The sequence below is a fragment of the Cylas formicarius genome, unplaced genomic scaffold (genome assembly GCF_029955315.1).
Source record: "Cylas formicarius isolate icCylForm1 unplaced genomic scaffold, icCylForm1.1 PGA_scaffold_12__32_contigs__length_19106922, whole genome shotgun sequence".
NCBI lineage: Eukaryota > Metazoa > Arthropoda > Insecta > Coleoptera > Brentidae > Cylas > Cylas formicarius.
Genome location: NW_026844225.1, coordinates 8744648 through 8766001, shown reverse-complemented (window position 1 = coordinate 8766001; position 21354 = coordinate 8744648). Strand labels below are relative to the sequence as shown.

Here is a 21354-nt window from a genome sequence, read left to right as displayed (position 1 = left end):
TGCCGGGGGTCGGCGGCCGACACGCGGCCCGGCGGAAGCTGGGCCCGGGAAAGGCGGGCCGTCCCGGTGGGGCTCTGAGAGGGGGACTCGGTCCTATGTACAAGCGGCGGCGGGGGGGCCTGAACTGGTGGTGGGCCTCAGAGGACAGGAAACTGACCTGTCTTCCGAGGACCTACTGCGGTTCATAGGGTCTCTTAACCTCCGCATAAGCATGTATATCATGCAGGGGGGGCAATACACCCCTCCCCGGATACGCCTCCACTGTGGAGGAGCCACATCCTGATCGAGATGATGGATGAAGAAACCAGGGAGTGGGTTCGCAGGGAGCTGATCAACGTCAGGCCCTGAGGGCTCGCAAACCTGGTGGAGGTCGATCCGGTAGGATTGAGACTGAGAAGGGCGGCGATCTGGATTCCGGGCCTGGCGGCGGGTGTCTCGAACGAGGCACTAGTCCGCTGCCAGGCAGCTCAGAATGGCCTAGATTGCCGTGCCTGGAGGGTCTGGCAGAGGACGGAGGATGCAAGGGGTACAAGGTTGGTGGTGAGTGTGGACGAGAAATCGGCAAACGCCATCACGGCTACGGGCTCACCTTCTCTTCTGCCTGGTGACTCAGGTAAAAGTGAACCTGGCGGCGCCGAGTCCGCAGGGGGATGAGGTGGCCGCGGGGGGCTCACACGAAGAGGGCTCGTCCATGGAGGTTGGGGGGCCTGTCGGAAAGGCGGCGCCCACGGCTTCTGTGGAAGAGACTTCCGGAGGGCCCTCCGAGGAAGCGAGAACAGAGGAGGTATCTCGGATGGAAGTTGACCGGGGAATCCCATCAGGGTCCACCAGTCAGGTAGCGGAAGCGGAGGGAGGTGCTACCTCGGGCTCGGATTCGGGCTGAGGCTAGCATCGTGACCCGCAGGTGGTATTCCCGTAATAACATCTTCACGGGGATATTACAGATTAACCTGCAACACAGCAGGGCTGCAACGGCACACTTATGCAGGAAAATTTCGGAGGGCGGTACATCCATTGTACTGATCCAAGAGCCCTGGATTGTAAAATCAAGGGTTAGGGGCTTATCTCTGGGAGGATCGATCCTGCATAGTGTCGACTCCTTAGAGGGCGGTCCCAGGGCCTGTATACTAACCATGGGGCTGGAGACCTTTTTCCTAAAGGACAAGGCGTCCAGGGACCTGGTTCCAATTCTGGTCAGATCCCCCATTTTGTATACTTAAAAGGGCTTGTTCTCAATGCAACGTGCCTTAAAATCCGACATTATTGTATAAAATAGTTGGCGAAATGTTGCACAAAAACATTTGCTTTGTTCCGTTGGTTTGAAGTAAAACTTTGTAATTATCCTAATTAAAATTTTCCATCAAAACGTTCATCGCGATACGAAATCCTTTGATCGTTGTATTGAAAATATTTAAGTAAGTTTTATTTGATTTTATTTTAGGAGAGTTTCCCGGAATTGAATTTCCGTTGTAATGGTCGGTAATCGGTTTTTAATTGATGGAACACACTCCCATATTTATTCGCGCTTAGTATTAGTGGCTATCGATTTTTCCCATTTGTTTCACTGCTTGAGTGGGAAGTCAATATTTCCCCTAAAATACGTAGTATTTTTTTTTATTCTTGTCATTTAAAATTCTGTTTGATTTGAAAAGCAAAAAGTGAGACAAACAAAAATTATGCGAAAAATACCCGCCATCTTTCTTATCACTTGATGTCTCCGGATGGAAGAATAGCTTATTAAATGGCAAATCAAAACTTTCAGGTTGCTATGATATCTCGGTCTTCTCATTCAAAAATAAGAGGCTTATAAAAGAGAAAGCTTTTAGTGGTCGGATGCCGACAGACTTATTTCGATCTCTTACGCACAAGCTTAAAAGTATATTGTTTATAAAAGTGAAATTTTCTAAAGTCGTGAGTCAAAAGGTGACAGAAAATAAGTTTACACGGTTCTCAAATGAGCGTAGATTTTGCTGCAAACACAAATATGTTGGCTTCGTAAGCACCCACGGTTTGTAATGATTTTGATGAATTTTGAGAAAGTAATTAATTAAATTAAATTAATTAGAAAACATCAATTTTTCAATAATTTCCACATAAAAGATATTAAGCGTTCCATCAAAAATTACACTTCACCACAATCTTCCTACACTTGCCGCTGTGGTCCTTCCATATATCAAAAGTTCTAAAGAAGTATAACATCAGAACCAGATTTACCACTTGTCTGAAAATATCTCACTATCTTCGGTGCGTCAAAGATAAAATTCCACTTGAGATGCCAGCAGTTTACAGCAAACCGGCCTAAAAATATCAACTAGGTTCAAAGAACACGAAAGAGTCTTACAACTAAGACAAATAAACTCATCAGCTGTTGCCGAACATAATCACGAAACCGGACATAAAATTTTATTCGATAAAAGTAAAATTCTTGCATGTAATCAATTCTTCTACCAACCGAGTCTATAGAAATTTATAAACAATCTTAACCGCGACTCAGGTCTCTACCTGTCACCAATATGGGAATCAGTCATCCGAGACAATGCTAAGACAATATATAAGGTAAGGTACAGAGTAAAGTATGGTGCAAAAAATTATCAATATCTGGGAGAAATTAAAAATGCATTTAAACTTAACATTTGTTAACGTTTGTTCTGTACCTTAGTTAGTTTTGGCAATTTATAAAAAGACGTTATTTACATATGAAGGTTATCTTATTAAAGTAAAAATGAATGAATGAAAAACTAAATTATTGTCTGTTTCCATTTATTAGCATTTTATCAGTAGTTTCCGGAATTCTGTAAAATATTATTAAAATACAACAAATTGATAATGTGTCGAATTTATGGGTAACTACCTACAAAGTCGTACACAAAAATTAATTGTAAATGGACAATAATCAGACTGCCGCGCTATAATATTTGCGGTGCCTCAAAGCTCCATTCTGGGACCAATATATTAATAATATATTATATTAATATACTCAATAATAAGTTAATATAATAAAATCTTAATAGTGCTCTAGAAATCATTATTAAAGTGTCCACAGGACATTCACTTCATTTAAATTCCAAAAAAGCAATGTTGTTTGGCAGGCTGGTTGGTTAGTTTTATCTATAGGCCTACAGGTCGCACCTCTGTAATTTTTTGAACATCTTTTACGTATGACATGATTATCTGCACAAAGTGTTCTTATCATTAAGTATTTAATTCATTTACACTGTAAGCTATTCATACGGATAGGTTTAAACAAAGGCTCAAAATATTTTATTTTGTTCATTATATATTATATAGTATTCAGAACGCTGATGATTTATCCCCGTACATATTTTTTTTACAATTACAATTTCATGTTAGAAAACGATATGTAATCAGAAATTCGAGAGATATTTCTAGGTTTCTTCCATCAGATATAAATAAGTACAAATCACGGTATACTACGATTATCGTTTAAAAATTGGAACATATTGCCTGCATTACCTCTTGGGAGATATGTCTTATTTTTAATTTTATTTCATTATTCATTACTATAATTGTTTCCAGAGTTTGATTACAGGAAATTAAAGCTTTTGGAGATGATTCATCGCAAGCATATATTTACGTTTTCGGGTCCCAAAAAATTGGCTGCATATTAATTATTAATAGTTATCATCCTCAAACTTTCTCAACTATTCGTCGCGAATATTTTTTCACATAAACACTAAATAATGAATAATAATTAATTAAATTTCACGTTGTTTGATAGAATCTTAATATTATTTAAATATAGGGTTTATGGTTTTTGAGTTACGGTCAATAATTTACCCCTGAAAAGGGCATTTCTTTGAGAAACGTTTTTTACTCACTCTGCGTTATAAAGAAACGAACCAAGCCAACTCGCGTTTTTTGCTTCAAAAATTCTTCCGATCTGGCGCACCCTGTACAATATACCAAAACCCTAAATTCACAAGAAATTGACAATTCAAATAGAGCGTTTTATTTATGGCCGATTTTCATTCCAAGATAAATTTTCAATTTTTTGCAAATAACTGGCACACCCTGTACAATATCAAAGAAATGCAAAAAATTTCCCGATAGATCCAACGCTTTCGAGAAAAACGATATACCTACTAGACATTTAGAGGAACTCATGAAGCAACTATCTAAATTTTATTTCGCATGCTCTAGATTTCGTTTTAAAAAAATAGCAGCTCTAACACACAACATGGGCGCTAACAGATCGTCCATGTTTGGAAGCGCCATTTTTCCTCAAAATATATCGAAATCCTAATAAATTATCAGGCTAAAAAGGAGTTAAGGTGCGGAAATGCAGTGCAGAATTGCAGCATCTGCGTCGGCGTCAGTATAATTCTGTAATTAATTTGGCTTTTTCGTTCTTTAAGCCATGTATATACATCGCAATTTCTACATGTATTTTTCCATGTAAGGTAAGATTTTTTTTGCGTGTAAATCGACGCAAAGCGATGGATTTTATAAACTCGTAGGTTTAACCTCTATTGAAATTACTTTGAGATGCTGGATATCGCACAAGAAACATCCTTAGTGGAAAAAAATGTTCAAAAAGGATCTCCTATAGACAGTAGTTGATAATAGGTATTTCTTATGCTTAAATTCAACTTGTAGCTTAATTGTTTTCTTACATTTCTTGCAATTCTTGTACACTAAAACATATTACCCAAACATTTGTCATAGCTATTTACGTGTACCTAAAAATATGTAGGGAATCCTGTTTAGTAATTTCTGTAAGTTTATTTTCCAGTTTGTTAAATGTAAAATATATAGGAATCATTGTTTTTCCGAGATCCTATTAGGTTCTCATATTTGCCATATTTGTTGTAATTTCATAAAAGACGAAAGTATTGAAAGCACAAATTATACAATTTTTCAAAGAAACCTCCACAGGCTACTGTAATACTTTTTACAAAAGTTCTGGATTCCTCCTGCGTTGGTTTTTGCTTCGTCGAACTTGCTGACGTTTCGCCAATCATCCTGTTGGCTTCTTCAGAGTTTTAGTCAAACTCTTCGCCTGAAGTTTTGTAAAAAGTACAAATTATAGAAGTTTGTGAGTACGGTACGGAGATATTGACACCAAAAATTAAAACAACAATGGCACAGGACACTGACTATTCTGTGACATTCTTAATTACTTAGTAATACTTAGTAATACTTAGCTATATGCTTTTTTTTAATCGTTTTTTTTTCCAAAATCTATCTAAAAATTTTTACAAACTCTAGGTTATTGCCTTTGTTTTTTGTAATGTATTTGTGAAAATCCATTACGTTTGATATGAGTTGTAACCCACAAATCAATAACGACTGTTTATTGTTGTTAGTTGGTTTCCATTGTATATAATTTGATATCTGGCTTTTTAATGCAATTTATTCGTGAATGACGTTTGATTTTTCAAAAACGTATTTATGAAAATTTGATGGTAAATGAGTTAATACAATTAGCGTCTACTAAAATCACCGTGCTTTATGAAATTGCTAGATTAATATAATGATTTTTGGTCGATATATTTAACGCCGAATTGGTTTGTTTGAATAAAATATTCAACGTATCATGCTAGCGGAATATTAAATAGATTACTAAATTGCGATGTCGACTTTAAAATCTGCTTCGCTCACGTAGCCCCAGTCGATGGACAGCAAGTTTCATCAAAAATTTCTGAAAAAATTAATATACCAAAATTACGCTTGTTGCAATTAAAAGTAATCGTTTTTTTTGTTAATTGTACCGAAAACTATATCAAGCCTGCAGATTTCAGCCGGAGCAGTCGCTTTTGACTGGAATTTCACCGAAAACGACTAGAACAAATTTTGTTAAAATAACTGGAGGAAAAGATGATAATGACTTTAATCTAATTGAAATTGGCAAGGAAAAATTGCAGTTCGGCTCAGAAAGTGAGATTTTAAGACGACATCTGTAGGGTTGATGTCGTTTTCTGTACAATATTGACTGGAATATATTTAAAATCAACAAGAAATAAGTAGGAAATGATGTTTTAAGTTGATATCTGCTGATTTGTTGATATTCGGTACATCAAGCTGGCAAAGTCGATTTTGACTAACATTTGATGAAAATCGACAAAAAAGGGCTACTGTGGGACCCAGAATCGACTAGAGAGAGCAACTGTTCAAAGTTTATATCTGTTATGTATGTACAGGGTGAGTGAACCATAGAGTAAAGTTCATTATCTCATTGCTTTCAAAAGATATGAGAAAATGCTAAATACAAAAGTTGTAAAGATTGTTAAGATGCACAATTCACAATTATTTAAAAGTATACGGGGTGATAAATAAAACATATTTTTTTTCATTTTAAAATTCTTTTTATTAATAATAATACATACCTAAATGTAATAGTTTTTGCAATAATTTAATTTTTCTAAAAAAAAAAAAATACTAGCATTCACTCTTACAAAGAGAAGAGATTGTCTAGTTGGCATAGGTCTATTAGGGTACTTCGCCTTGTAAATTTTTACTGCCAACAAATTATATTTTTCTGTCTCACCCAATATATAAATCATATCATACTCAGTTTTTTTTTTTAATTTATTTAGTCAGTTGTCGGGTAAAAATTTGACAATATGTTATAGCACTAGTCTTGGACGGAAGGAAAGGTAAATATTAGGAAAGTTAAAATAAATCCCAAAGTATTAAAAATAGGTATATGATATATTTAATGAAAGTTGTAGGTTTTTGTAGGACCTTTCAGAAAACATAATAATATATATGGCGTACCATTTAAGAAAATCGATAATTACTAGTAAAAAAGTAGAATAATTTGAAAACGAATTCAAAGCAAAATTAAAAAATAGGTTGTTTCATTCAAAAAAAAAGGATATTTTATTCTCTACGCATTTTTGAGTCACCCTGCATACTTTAAAAATAATTTTAAATCGTGCATCCTAATAATGTTTACAACTTTTGTTTTTATTATTTCCTCATAACTTCTGAGGGCAACGAGGTAATGAACTTTCTCTATCCTCGACTCATCCTGTACATTTAACGTGAAAGCGTAAATTGTTAATTAATTAATAATGAATTTATGCGCACGCAACTTTAAGTAGTCAAGCAAAGGGACAAAATTTTCTATATCTTCTGTAAACTTGTTCGTTACTTCAGTACTTTTAGTTATAACATCGTACCTATACTTCATAAGAATGCTGTCTTAAGGGCTGAAGTGAACACCTTAACTCAGTATTTTGACTACCAAATTTTTTTCTTTTATTTTGTTTTTTTGCTGGTAAAATATCAATATTTCATCATTCGGTTTGATTAAGCGGGTAGCAAATATTTACGAGGCATTCTCCGTTTTCTTATTGTGTCACCGAATAATATTCCTTTGTATCGGGAAAGAAAACGGAAAACTACCGTATTAAACGACCCCGCGGGATTTCCAATTAGTTGATCCTTAGGATAATAGACCACCCCCTTAAAATAATAACGGTCGGGTTCCCTTCAAAACCGGTCGGATGGGGTGGCAAGTCGTTCAGGTTACGAAAGGTATTAAAGGACGACCTGTAACATTAACCGATATTATTTGAACTTTGTTATTCTAAAATCCGTATTTAATTAGTAACTATATATTTAAATTTCTTCCTTTGTACTGGACGGTAGGTTTGCCTTTATTTGATGTTATTTATCTACTATTACAATACTATCGTATTCAGGCTAATGTGTTTAGGTCACTGCCTATTTAAGTAATAATAATAGCAATGTTGTATATGATGTTGCCAGTAGGCCTGGACTTGTTTCTCCATTCTTTTCTGTCTTCTGCTTTTCTTATGCCTGCCTCTCTTCTTCCTTCCTCCAATTCCACTCTTTTTCATTCAATTCAATTTTCAAAAATTCAATTTTTCATTCGCTCTATGTGTCCTCTCCATCTTAGTCTATAATCTTTTGCTGTCCTACAATGTGAGGTTGTTTAGTCTTTCTTCTTCCCGATCTATCACCGACTTTCTTTCCTTTAAAGATTTTGCCCAAACATTTCTTCCCCAAACTGCTAGCATCTTTTGCTCGGTTTTGTCTATTGTCCAAATAATATTGCAATTTTAGACAGCAATTTTCTATTAAGTAAATTCCTACATTTATATATACATTTTTTTCCTTTTCCTTTTGCTTTGAATTCCTTGCTTAAATTTGGGTTTATAGAAACAATTTTGCACCCAAGAATCTAAATGATTCAAAAGTGTGTACTTTCCCTATATTCGAGACGTAGAAGTACTCCTCTTTATTCTGTTTTGCTTCTTGGAAGCAATGTAATACCGTCTGCAAACACTACACATTGGTGCCTTTTATTATTATTAAACCTGTTCTGTTTATATTGGCTTCTCGTACCAGATACCAAAACATTGCTGAAGACAATCTCCTTGTTTCACCTTCTCTTACCTCAAAATTTTCAGTTTTGCTTTGGTTTGGTCTCCTTAAGTGCTATCTGCTCCTAACTCATTTGAGTGCTTTATATAGCTTATTTCCTTTTATCCCGTCGAAGGTTAATTTAAAGTATATAAATATAATTTCTCTGATATTCACCCACTTTATTCTCCATTTTCGGGACCATGAGGGGTATACGAGGCAAGGTTATATTTAATAGGGAGATCCTCTACAGTTCTCACATTCAGATCTATTAGCTCCTACCTTTCTTTCATCAGTTTATGCATGAGACCAATAAGCTTTGACTCGTTATTTCATCCTAGCACTTCTAGTTCTGTAAGGTTGTTATCCAACAATTCCCTAGAACTTTTTTAGTCCTTCGAGTAACAATTCCTCAAAATATTCCATCCATCGCACTAATATTTCGCTTTTGTCTGCTAACAATTTGCCTTCTTTGTCTGTATAAATTGATACCTAGATACATTTTTGCTAATTATTTTTTATTTCCTCTATGCACTTTGCATGATACGTTTTATATTTTTCTCTTAATATTCTTTTTCATCTTATTCTTTGTTCTTCATTTTTAAGCACTTGTATCATTTCTGAACTTAAATCTTCTAATGCTCTTTCTAGAATTGCATTATACTTTTTCCTTGTCTCGTCTTCCTGTAATCTGTTCGAATTGTATTTAATATTTATTTTCGTCTAGTTTGTAGCACAAATATGTGTTGTTTTCTTTGTATTCCTACCAAATAGATTAGAATAGAAATAAATAGAAGAACAAAAACTTCATATAGACCATAGACTTGGAGAATCATTGGGCCTAGGCAATAAATATCATTTTGGCAAATAGTATGTCTTGTTTTGCTTAATTTGCTTAATAACTAATAATAATAGACTAATAATTAATAACAATATTAAATAATATTAAATACCTTTCTTGGGAAACTAATTTTAATTCTCATTTATTAGTCAATTGTAAGCTTGGTCAATATTGTGGAACCCTAGAAACCACTAGAAACTATGCCATAATTTAAGATGTATTCTATAAGTACACGTATTTTAAGAGTAGAGCAGAGTGTAGTAGCTATTTATTCACTAATAACAATATAACAAAAGAAAGTTTCATCAGGATAAACAGCAACATAAAATTTTTATATAAAACAACCAAATAAAAAAACTATTTCGTGAAAACAAAACAAAATATTTTTTTCCATTGTTCATAGGATATTTGTATGAGGCACGTTAAAAAAACATTTTTTGTCAGTAAAGATTTTAAATAGTATTTTCTGTGATTTCAGCAATCAGCATATTAAAGTATGTTTTTCCGGATTGAAAAATTTAGCAAAGTTATATGTTTTCCTCAAAGAAACTTCCACAGGCTACTGTAATACTTTCTACAAAACTTCTGCATTCGTCCTGCGTCGGTTTTTGCCGAATCGAACTTGCTGACGGTTCGCCAATCATCCTGTTGGCTTCTTCAGAGCTTGACTGAAACTGACTCGAATTTTACTCTGTACCTGCTTATATATTGTTTGAGGGGGGCGGAACTAAATGAGGGGCATAAACACCGTTTCGGATGACTGATTCCCATATTGGTGACAGGTAGAGACCTGGTCGCGGTTAAGATTGTTAGGTTCTTTATAGATTTCTATAGACTCTCGGATTTTTCGTTGGTAGGAGAACTGATTACATGCAAGAATTTTAGTTTTATCGAATAAAATTTTATGTCCGGTTTCATGAGTGTGTTTGGCAACAGCTGATGAGTTCATTTGTGTTAGTTGTAAGGATCTTTCGTGTTCTTTGAGTCTAGTTGATATTTTTCGTCCGGTCTCTCCAATGTATTCTTTGCCGCATATGCATGGAATCCTGTAAACTCCTGGCATCTCAAATGGAATTTTGTCTTTGACGGACCGAAGATGTTGAGAAATTTTTGGACAAGTGGTAAATCTGGTTTTGACGTTATACTTCTTTAGAACTTTTAATATGTGGTCAGTGATGTTTTGAATGTAAGGAACCACAGTGGCAAGTGTAGAATTGCTTTCTACGTCATTACTATTGGAAGTTTGTGGTGAAGGGTATTTTTTGATGGAACGCTTAATATCTTTAATATGCAAATTATTAGAGAGAAGAGCACAGGTGGGGTGTTTTAACTCTGGTTGCAGTGACTCGGGCAAGATAGTTTTACGGCTCTGTAAACAAGAGAGTTGATAACTTATGATTTTTGTACCGGATGGTGACCATGCATTAAGTTATCGGTCTGTTTTATATAAGATAAGAATATCTAAGAATGGAAGCTTATTATTAGTTTCCAACTCAATGGTAAAACGTATGTTAAAGTGTATAGAGTTTAAATGTCTAAGAAAATCTACTAGGGTTTCTGGACCATGAGGCCAAATAACAAAAGTATCATCAACGTAGCGTTTCCATTATTTTGGTTTTAGATGAAAGGTGTCGAGAATTTTCTTCTCAAAGGGTTCCATAAACATATATGCTATGACTGGTGATAGTGGAGAACCCATAGCTGTTCCCGACGTTTGTTCAAAAATTTGACCGTTATAAGAAAAATATGTTCTCTACTCGCATTTTTCAATTAAAGTGAGAAGGTTTGGTTCCAGATTCTCGGACTTTAATATATCTGAAATGATGTCGAGAGTTTCAGGAATAGGAACTTTGGTAAACAACCTAACAATCTTAACCGCGACTCAGGTCTCCACCTGTCACCAATATGGGAATCAGTCATCCGAGACGGTGTTTATGCCCCTCATTTAGCTCCGCCCCACTCAAACAATATATAAACAGCTACAGAGTAAAATACGAGCCAGTTTCAGTCAAACTCTGAAGAAGCCAACAGGATGATTGGCGAAACGTCAGCAAGTTCGATTCGGCAAAAACCGACGCAAGAGGAATCTAGAAGTTTTGTAGAAAGCAAAGTTATTTTGTTTGGAAGTTGTCTTTATTTTTATGTATATAAATTAATATTTTAAGTAAATATAAACCTGTCAGAAGTAAAAAAAAAATCGTTCTAAAAACACCTCTATATGGCTCTAGTGGTTTTAAGTTGCATATTAATTGTATTGTTCTTTTTGTGGGACAAAAATTCAGTCCCAGTCTACTGCTCTTCCACAACTTGTCAGAGCTTTTATACTGATATACTGATGAGTAGTAAACATTTACATTATACAATTTTCTAAATAATCAAATTTTGACTTTATTCTCGAGGATATTTAATATATCATTTGAATGGTTGTTTAATGGTCTTCCAGAATACCTAATAGGTGATTGATTTGAACAAATGAAATTTAATTTTTGTTTTTGTTTTCACCGGTATAAAAGCACATTTTTACATAAAGCGATTGAGTGAAATCTTCGTAAAGTCTACCCAAAATTTTAGCCCTCTTCGAATTCCGAAATGGTTGTAATAAAGATTTAATTGTTAATTTAAATTATGTTTTGAACAAAAAATAGGGAAATTAAATTAATTTCTGGAACACCGCTTAAGAAGAGTATACGGATATGCTATCCATGGTGAATGTCTCTGTATAATAATCTATTAACTAAATAGTTGTGTGTAGATAATAAGAATTTGAATATAATTTCATATTTTAAGCATTAAATCTGAAGCACTCCGTGTACACATATATCGAGCTCTCTGAGATAATAAGTAAAAAATAGACTAGTTTTTGTCACATTCCAGAGCGAGCAATTTTTGATGCGTAGTGTTCATTCTTTGTTTATCTAATAAGTTCTGCGTCAAGTGCAAAGATTAAGCAACATATTATTAGGTATGTTATATTTTCTTCCTAAAGGTTGAATTTATGTATTTAAATTTGACTAATTCTGCATTTTGGAAACACTGTAACGTTGTCTTATCGATTAATATACATTTAATATCAGATGAAAACGCAGTATGAAGTATCAAATGATAAAGACACGGTGTTGTCGAAACAATTGTCATGTACAATGTATACATAATTTCGTGAAAATCTGAACTTTTAGTTCTTATTTATTTTGAAAGAAATCAGGTAACTTAAGTTTTTCTTTTTGGTGCTATTCCCTTTTGTTTAATGATAATTTTAATAATAATTTAAGGCTAATTACTGATATTGATGTACTAATATTTTATGTAATTACGGGGATTAATAAAATTAATTAAGAACTGTTATTTTGTTAAGAACGACACCATATTTATTTTTGTATCAAAACTCAAACTCATTTAACTTCATTGTAGAGTTTTAAAATTTATGATAATGATGTGTCGATCACTGAGTGCACTTTTTCATAATATAAATTTCAAAAAAATGACTTTAGGAGTACCTTTACTATTTTTTTTGTGAATACTTAATATGAAACATTTGCTGAATTAAAAATAATAGGAGAAGTACTGTCAAACTTAGCTAAATGTTAAAAACGTTACTAAATGAATAGGACCTTTCACTTTTCTTAAGCAAAATGTGTTTGTCAAAATTTATGGTCCTTCGTGGGCGTGCTGAAAGTTGAACAATGGGGAATTTTAATAATGTTCCTATAACTTTGACATTTGGTTATTGTAAAAGAACTTACTTTTTGGTATGCTTATTGTATGGTTTATTTTATTACAACTAGATAAATATTCAGTCAAAGAAAGATGGCGCACTATGTTGTTTGGACTGTATAACAGAACAATGTGTATTATGGGTTCTCAAAACTGTGAAGTATGTGTAGTTCCAATACGTAGTGGTACTGGTACTAAAGATCAAAATAGTTATTTGAGCGATACATGCTGCTAGTAAAGAGCTGCTAATATATTTTTCTATATAAAAAACTGTAATACTGTAAATTGTATATACTAGCCAAGTGCTAAATAAAATTCTACTATTAAAATTAAATTCTATATACCATAAAAAAATATATTTTTTTGGAAATGTAATGAAACTGAAATATTTCAAAAACCAATAGATTTAACTATATTGAAAAATTCAGTAGACTAAAATTCTTTAATTATCGACATACACAATATACTGAGCACAGGTACGGTCTGCAACTATGTATACTTCAATGTTTTGAAACTACTGAACCCCATATATACCGTCCGCACAATATATTGCATCTTTTTTATTTGGCATACTTTTAATAGAATAGAATAGAGTTCTCCAAACCATATACCTTTTTTACTACATAATCCAGTATTTAACTTTGGTAAATGGTTATGAACGTTTAACCGCAGGTCTGCCTCGCTTGTAATCCTCAATAAGTAGATAGATGCTGAAACATGATTTCGCAAACTAGCTTAGATTTATGAAATTTGTACTTACTTTGGAGGATACTCCGGTCACGATAATCACATGTGACTTTTGATTTTCTAGCTTCTTGGTTTGAAGAATTGGCATCGGAAGAGGAAGTTCGCCATGTCTGGCGCGGGCTGTGAGTGACACCGCCGTCAAGTTGGAATGCAGGATTATATGGCTGACGAGTACGGTTAGGGTAGGTAGGATGTTGATTAACACCAATTTGACAAGCAACACCATGGTGTAACAGGAAAACGACTTGTGAATACTAACTGCTTCGGAGAGGACGACGAAAGAAGCAACGATCCATATCAGTGCCACGATGTAAGGAAGAGTTTTCTTCCTTGTTATCCTACGGTTAATAGGCTGGAATTTTTTCACCACGCAGTATCGATCCATCGCAACGCACATCATCGATAGAGTGGCTGATGATACGGGAAGAGACTGCAATGATAACAATAATGGAGGTGAGTTATTTTTTTTTTCACACCAAGTCTAACGATAATATTTACAAAGACAAGTGTCTGTTGCATTGCTTGAGAATGCCGTCAGAATAAAGATTTTTTTATTTTTGGGACTTTCGATTTACGTGAAACAAAGATTCCGTTCTCAAAACAATCCTAGGCACAGTAAAACAGAAAACCATTGGCGGACTCAGACTTTTTTGTTATAGATATAATTTTTAGGCTAAATTTATATTTTTCAACGGATCACTCTGTTTATATACTTTATTTCATTCAAAATTGCATAATTGTCTAGATATATAATTCCAAATAAACATATATTTTGCAAAATAAACCTGTTTTCTATCTTAATTTTCTTCCAGTCAACATGATTATTATTATTATTGTTATCATTATTATTTTGTGACAAAAAATTAAATAGAATAGAAAATAGTATAGTATGCAACAAGGTTGATAAACAGCATTTGATTCACGAGTTTATTCGACACGACCGGAGCGCAGTGGAGCGAGTGACTTAAAAAGTTTACCGAACGTGTTGCATACTATACTTTTTCTACGACCATTAGTCTTTGAGTACATTTTCGTAAAACAACACGAATACATTCACTGACATGACCGTCAGAATTGTCTAACGTGAAAATTCAAGCCGTGTGGTAAAATTCCGGAAATGTCCGAAGTGGCTCGGATCCTTGGAAAACGAAACTGACGTGGTAAAGTGACGCTTCCCGCACGCCAGATCGGTATGTTGGTAATAATAATATTAATGTCATTATGTTAAGTGGAATAAAATTTTTATAGAAAATAGATTTCCCAAAATATATATTAATTTTTAAATATACATTGCGACACAGAGTTTTTAAATAGAAAGTTTGTCTGAAAATTTTTCTTTGACATAACTGAGCTAATCTGCTCTAAGAATTTCTATCTATAAAGATTATAACTAGAAAAATATATTTTGAAGTCTTAACATGTATCGATAATTTTTTTCATAGATATTTTAAGGATTTAACTTATTAATTTTTTTATTATTTATTATCTACCTATTATAAATTTTTAAATTTATTATAAAATCATTAAATTTACATTTTAATTTGATTTGGCATTCCTGTTATTTTTCGAATGTTTTGAATGTTTGTAAGACAACAAAATCATGGGTACATCATTAAAAGGTTATAATTTTCATCATTAATTAATCGCAAAAAGGAAACGCCTGAAATCGTATTCGTCTTGTATGGCGAATGCAAAACTATATTCAATAAGTTTTGATTTACCACACTTTCCTTGTCAAAATTAGGTGCGAATCCTCATTCTTTCTCTTCTCAGTGAAGTTAGGAAACACCTTGTATATGTGGTGTATACCCTATTATAGTTTTTGTGCAACAGTAAGAATCCCTTAGTTATTTTTAACAGCAGTTTTAAACAAATTATTTTTACTACTAAAATGAAAGTCATAGAGCATCAACGTTTGACTAAAAAAATAATATTAACCTATGAATTTGAGCATGAGTGAGGAAATGCGATATTGACGAAATGGCCGCTGATATTCCTGCACAATTGTTGCCGAAATATCCGAACCGAAATAAACAAAATTAATTATGACCACGAAGGAAAGCTAAATCTGCAACTTTCGGTAATCGCATAATTTCCACAATTTAATTTGTGCGAGCAACGGTTTATACATTTTGCGTTAAAACTTTAATTTGAAAATCGAGAGTCGTGCGAGAAACGGGGGAAATAATTTATTTTGAGGAAATTACCTACCCTTTATTAACTTCCAATGGTAAAATTTTTCGTGCCTCCTTGGGATTGCATAATATAAACTGATGGGCTATAATCTGTAGTCATTATAAAAAAAAATTTCCCCAAAGAACGAAAGATTTTGAGTATACAAAAAAATATTTAAATTTAATTTACACCATATAATAGCGAAAACTAATCAAGATATTGATTATCAATTTTTGTTTAAATTACATTTTGCATTTGAGTTCGATTAGTACAATTCTTGTCATGTTATTGTTATTGAAAAAGACGGCGGTATCTGGAGATGGCAATCTTTGCAAATATAACTTTAGTTTTTTCTAGTTTAGATAAAGAAAAAATGTAACAATTGTATTAAAAAATAATTTTTACTTACCCATGTTGTGTGATTGGTTTTCGTTGTTGTTTTATATTGAAAATAACATATGTTCAAATGCAAGATTGTGGCATGTGTGGTAGAACTGTACTTTCTTTGGGAAATCTAAGAATAAATCTAGGAAACCTGTATTCAAAAAATGTTGTAGACTCTATGTACGATATTTGCCATCAACATTCCGATTGGATTTTTTATTTATTTAAATACAAAGCAATGGAATTAGAAATATGCTTAAAACTATATAGTTGAGATCGTTCCGTGCAAAATATATAAATACGTAAAAGCCCCAAATGCACAATATCGGATGCATATAGGAAGGCTGCAAGCTCTACGTATATTTAGCATGAGTAGCATTTCAAACACAAAGGGACCTCTCTTTGTCCCAGATTAAAGCTGTACATAAAGATAAAACATCTTCGTGCTTTAAAGTAATAAATGGCCGTTGAGCCAAAAACATAATGCATCCCGATTCCGCAATTAACTTTAGTACCCAAGCTGGAAAATAAACAGTCATCTTGGTTAATAATGTAGCGTTGAATTTAAGCGAAACGTTTTGTTGAAATTAATATTCTTCGAATTATTTCATATGCACTAAATCCTTAGAATTTAAGTAACTGAAACAAAGGTGAAACGGTCCTATTCAAATAACGTACGAGGTTAGCGCCAAAATTCCCCGGCCTGACATAGATGCAGTTCCAGTATCACGATAAAACTTTGTCTTCTTTTAAATGCATATGTTAGTATGCTGCGAAAAAAAGAATTGAACTCTTGCGTCAAATAGTTTCTTATTGACAGCATTTTAAACAAGAAAAAATGTCGCAAATAACGCAAATTGAGTATAGAGCAGTCATAAAGTTTTTGACAAAAGAAAGGTTAGCACCTAAAATTATTAAAGAAGGGATGGATGGTGTGTACGGCCAAAGTTTTCCTTCGTATTTTGTAGTGAAAGAATGGGCAAAACGTTTTCGAATGGGGCAGAAGTCCCTTGAAGATGATTCAAGAACTGGTGGTATTGAGTGATCGACGTTTAAAGATCAAGGAAATTACTAAGCTTTCTGATACAAGTGTTCGTCGAATCCTGCATGATCATTTCGGTATGCATAAGGTTAGTGCAAGATGGGTTCCTAAAAACCTTTCGGCTATTCAAAAACAACGCCGTGTCGGGTGTGCGCGGTCTTTTTTGCAACTCTGTGGGTCGGAACCGAAGCCTGTGATAGAAACTATTGTGACGGGAGATGAAATTATGGTTCTCTATTATGACCCTCTATCGAAAAAAGGATCAATGGAGTGGCGTCGTAAGGGTGAAGCACCTCCAAGAAAATTCAGAGTCTGCCAGTCAACAAAAAAGGTGATGGCCACGATCTTTTGGGATTCTAAAGGAATTCTTTTGATAATACCACTGCCAATGGTAAATATTACTCAACATTATTACATAAATTGCGAGACTGCATACGTGTAAAACGTCGAGAAAAACTGACCAGAGGCGTGCATCTTCTGCACGATAATCCGCCTGTCCATACTGCTGGTGTTGCACAAGCTGCCATTTTAGAGTATGGGTTACAACAGATAGATCATCCTCCCTATAGTCCAGTTATGGGCCCCACTGACTATTATTAGTTTAGACGGCAGTTTAACGACGAAGTTCAGTTAAAAGAGGCTGTTTTAGCTCATTTTGCAGACAAACCAAAAGAATATTTTTTTAAAGGGATTGAGTTGTTAATAAAGAGATATAATAAGTGTATTGAAGTTAAGGGGGATTGTAATGAAAAATAATAAAAAAATGTTATTCTACTTTGTTTCTTTTATATTCACATCGGGAAATTTTGGCACTGCCCTCGTATTTTGTACGCCTAATTACGGTCTTTCGGGATCGGATTTAGGGGAATGTCTGCCTTCATCGAACATGATATTCGAGTTTACCTTCGTACAGAAACTAAGAGCCGTAGGGAATGGCATATCAATCTCATTCAATATTCGGAAGAGCATTTTATCCTTGCAATCGGTTTTCCCAAATGGCACCAAGCCACGTTAAAAATTTAGTTTTATATTTCAAATATTTGCAAACTGAATTCCAGTCTGGAGGATTCTGATGGAACACCGATACAGAAAGTCACATTTTACGTCTATATGCTCGTATATACCGGGTGACCCATAATGGATACGATTATTTTTTAATTAAATGTTATATAAGATGAACAAATAATAATTTCAATTAGATGGGTGCTTCATCAAACCGTTGCCATATAAATGTCTACAGGCTACTGTAAAACTATTTTCAAATCTTCTGTTGGCTTCTTCAGAGCTTAACTGAAACTGGTTTCGATTCTACTCTGTACCAGATTATATACTGTTTGAAGCAATATTGGTGGAACATCTGAGTCGTGGTTATGATTGGCTGGTTTCTATGAATTTTCGGATTTCTCTTTGTAGAAGAATTGATTACATTTGAGAATTTTCATTTATTCTGCTTCTAAAGCTCTATTAGAATTTTTGGAAAAAATGTGCCTCACCTCATGGCTTTAAAATTGAATGCAAGAAAGTTGTCCTTTCCTACATTCAAAACATTACTGACCACATATAAAAAGTTCTTAAAAAATGTAATGTTAAAACCAGATTTACCACTTGATCGAAAATGTCTCAACATCTTTGATCCGTCAAAGTCAAAATTCCATTTGAGATGCCAATGTGTACAGCATTCCATGCATATGCGGCAAAGAATACCTTGAAGAGACTGGACAAAAAATATGAACTAGGCTCAAAGAACATGAAATAGCCTTAAGACTAAGCAGTTTCCGAATGACGAAACCGGACATAACAATTTATTCGATAAATCTAAAATTCTTGCATGTAATCAATTCTTCTACCAACGCAAAATTTGAAAATCCACAGAAATCTCTATAAGCAACCAAGCAATCTTAACTGCGACTCAGGCCTGCACTTTTCACCAATATGGGAATCAGTCATCATCTGCAGAGTAGGATGAAAACCAGTTCCAAATAAGCTTCGAAGAAGCCAACAGAATGACGAAACAACCGATACAGAATATTTGTAAATACCATCAATAAGGTTTTGCTTAAACCACCTTCTTACTGACCGTGCCGTCTTAAAAGTCATTATTCTGTTAAAATTTCCAGGTCTCTGGTAATTTTTCTTCTGCATATTTTACATTTATTTACATTAAATAGCATTATAAACAATAAACTAGGAATATTTTAGCATCGATGTTACTTCACTGAATCCGATTCAAAATTATTTGCCTTTTTGCAGGATCACTTGCACAATACATTGTGCACATGCAAAATATCAATCGTTTTTACTGAGATGTCCCAGACATTTTGACTTTATGTTATATATAGAATTCAAAACATTTTTCCATTCCATGTATTTTTACATAATCAGACCCTCAACGAAGTACGTATTTTAGCACGAAATAGTGAAAACTGTATCGCTTTTAATTTGCTGTATGCAAAACATGTTTGGGTTAAATAGGTTAAATTATTTATATTTTTGAGGTGTAAGTAAGAACCGTAAATGTTTGTTTTAGCGAACAGTTCTATATAGTATATGTAATTAATAGATAACTAATTGACTTGACAACTTTTTTTGAGAGCAGATCCTCTTATCTATGGTGGCTTCTAAATGCATAAATCGCAATACAACCGGTATGTCCTGTATTTCTCGCGAACGATTCACATCTCAATTCTACACTCGTTTCTAATATAATAAGTATTAAGATTTTTGAGGCAGCGAATAAAATTTTATAATGAGCTCCACAAGCGCTCCGCGCGATGCTTTTGAATATTTGAAGTGCGAATGGTGAATACTCATTACTCGATTTTAAATTTGCTTGTCGTTAGGTCTGAACTACATTCCTTTTATACCAAGCAAATCCAATAACATGTCATTCAATATCATCGGTTCTCAAGAATTTTTTAATTCGGGTTTTTCATCTGGAAGTTGCATCTGTCAAAGTGCTAAAAAGTGGTCTATATAACCACAACCTACATTTCCTATAAAGTATTTTTTGATTTACAAAATAATGGAGACTGAGTAGATTATTTACTGCTTGAACCTGAATAATAAAAATGACAAAACATGAATGCCATGACTATTTTTACTTCGGTACTGCTTGTAACCTAAAATACCGAATATTTCAACGGTTGGTTTTAAAATATGTACTTTCACAATTGATCATGATTTCAAAATAATATTTTTCTATTCCATTTTGTAAAATAGCTAACTATACACCGATCTAGCGTGAGGAAAGTATTTTTTTACCACGTCAGTTTCGTTTCCCACGGATCCGAGCCACTTAAGACATTTCCGGGATTTTACCGACGGGTTTAAGAGCAATCGATGTTTTCGCACGGCTTGAATTTTGACGTTGTTCAATTCTGACTGTCAGTGATTTGATCTGTATCTGATTTTTTTTAAACTTTACTTAGTTCATCAATAGTGGTTATTTTAACCAACAATTGCTTCATTTGATAAATGTTGTACACGTTTACTAACGAATTAATAACAATCCCTCATTTCTTCAGGAGGGGAAAGGCAAGGTATGCAATTAGTTGCTTTAATAACATCCCAAAAAACTTCGAGCCTATAATAAAAATAAATAAATATTATTATTTTGAAATCAAAATAAATAGTTTTTTTTAAGTTTATATAACCCAATAAATATAATGTTCTGTTTGAATTGACGATTTTGTTTAAATAATGTGAAGTGGTTGAAGTTTCTGCATATGTTTTACATTCAAATAATCAATTAATCACCTGCTAAAATACCGAAATGTACAGTGTGGTCCACTTAATCCCTTCACTCACTATCCGATTTGATCTACAAAAAAAATTTATTACAAAAGTTTCTCGTAGTGGTCTGAATTACTTAAGTATAAGGTTTTTATTACTACTGGGTGTTTAGTTTTTTATGGCCTAACAAAAATAACGTCCTTTCTTCAAACTGTATACTTCATTTTTTGAAATTAATGGAAAATTCCATAGCGAGAATGTCTTAAATATTTTTATATTGATGTTAGTGCCGTTTTTCACGTGCTATGCTAATGTGTAAATTTACTATATTATATTTATTTATTTATTTATTTATTTCAACGGCTCA

The 21354-nt window shown here is 33.8% G+C and overlaps 1 protein-coding gene and 1 long non-coding RNA gene across 2 annotated transcripts in view; one reads left to right on the top strand and one right to left on the bottom strand.

Annotated features, from left to right (window-relative positions):
* LOC132708582 (uncharacterized) overlaps positions 1 to 21354 on the bottom strand; it is a 62343-nt gene that overhangs the window by 7743 nt on the left and 33246 nt on the right. Inside the window, exon 2 of the mRNA XM_060680979.1 lies at positions 13668 to 14084. Coding sequence (XP_060536962.1) covers positions 13668 to 14084 — 417 coding nt within the window. The remainder of the gene's footprint in view (positions 1 to 13667; positions 14085 to 21354) is intronic.
* Positions 14011 to 21354, top strand: part of LOC132708584 (uncharacterized) — a 72534-nt gene continuing 65190 nt past the window's right edge. The window contains exon 1 of the long non-coding RNA XR_009619997.1: positions 14011 to 14107. This is a non-coding gene — a long non-coding RNA (uncharacterized LOC132708584). The remainder of the gene's footprint in view (positions 14108 to 21354) is intronic.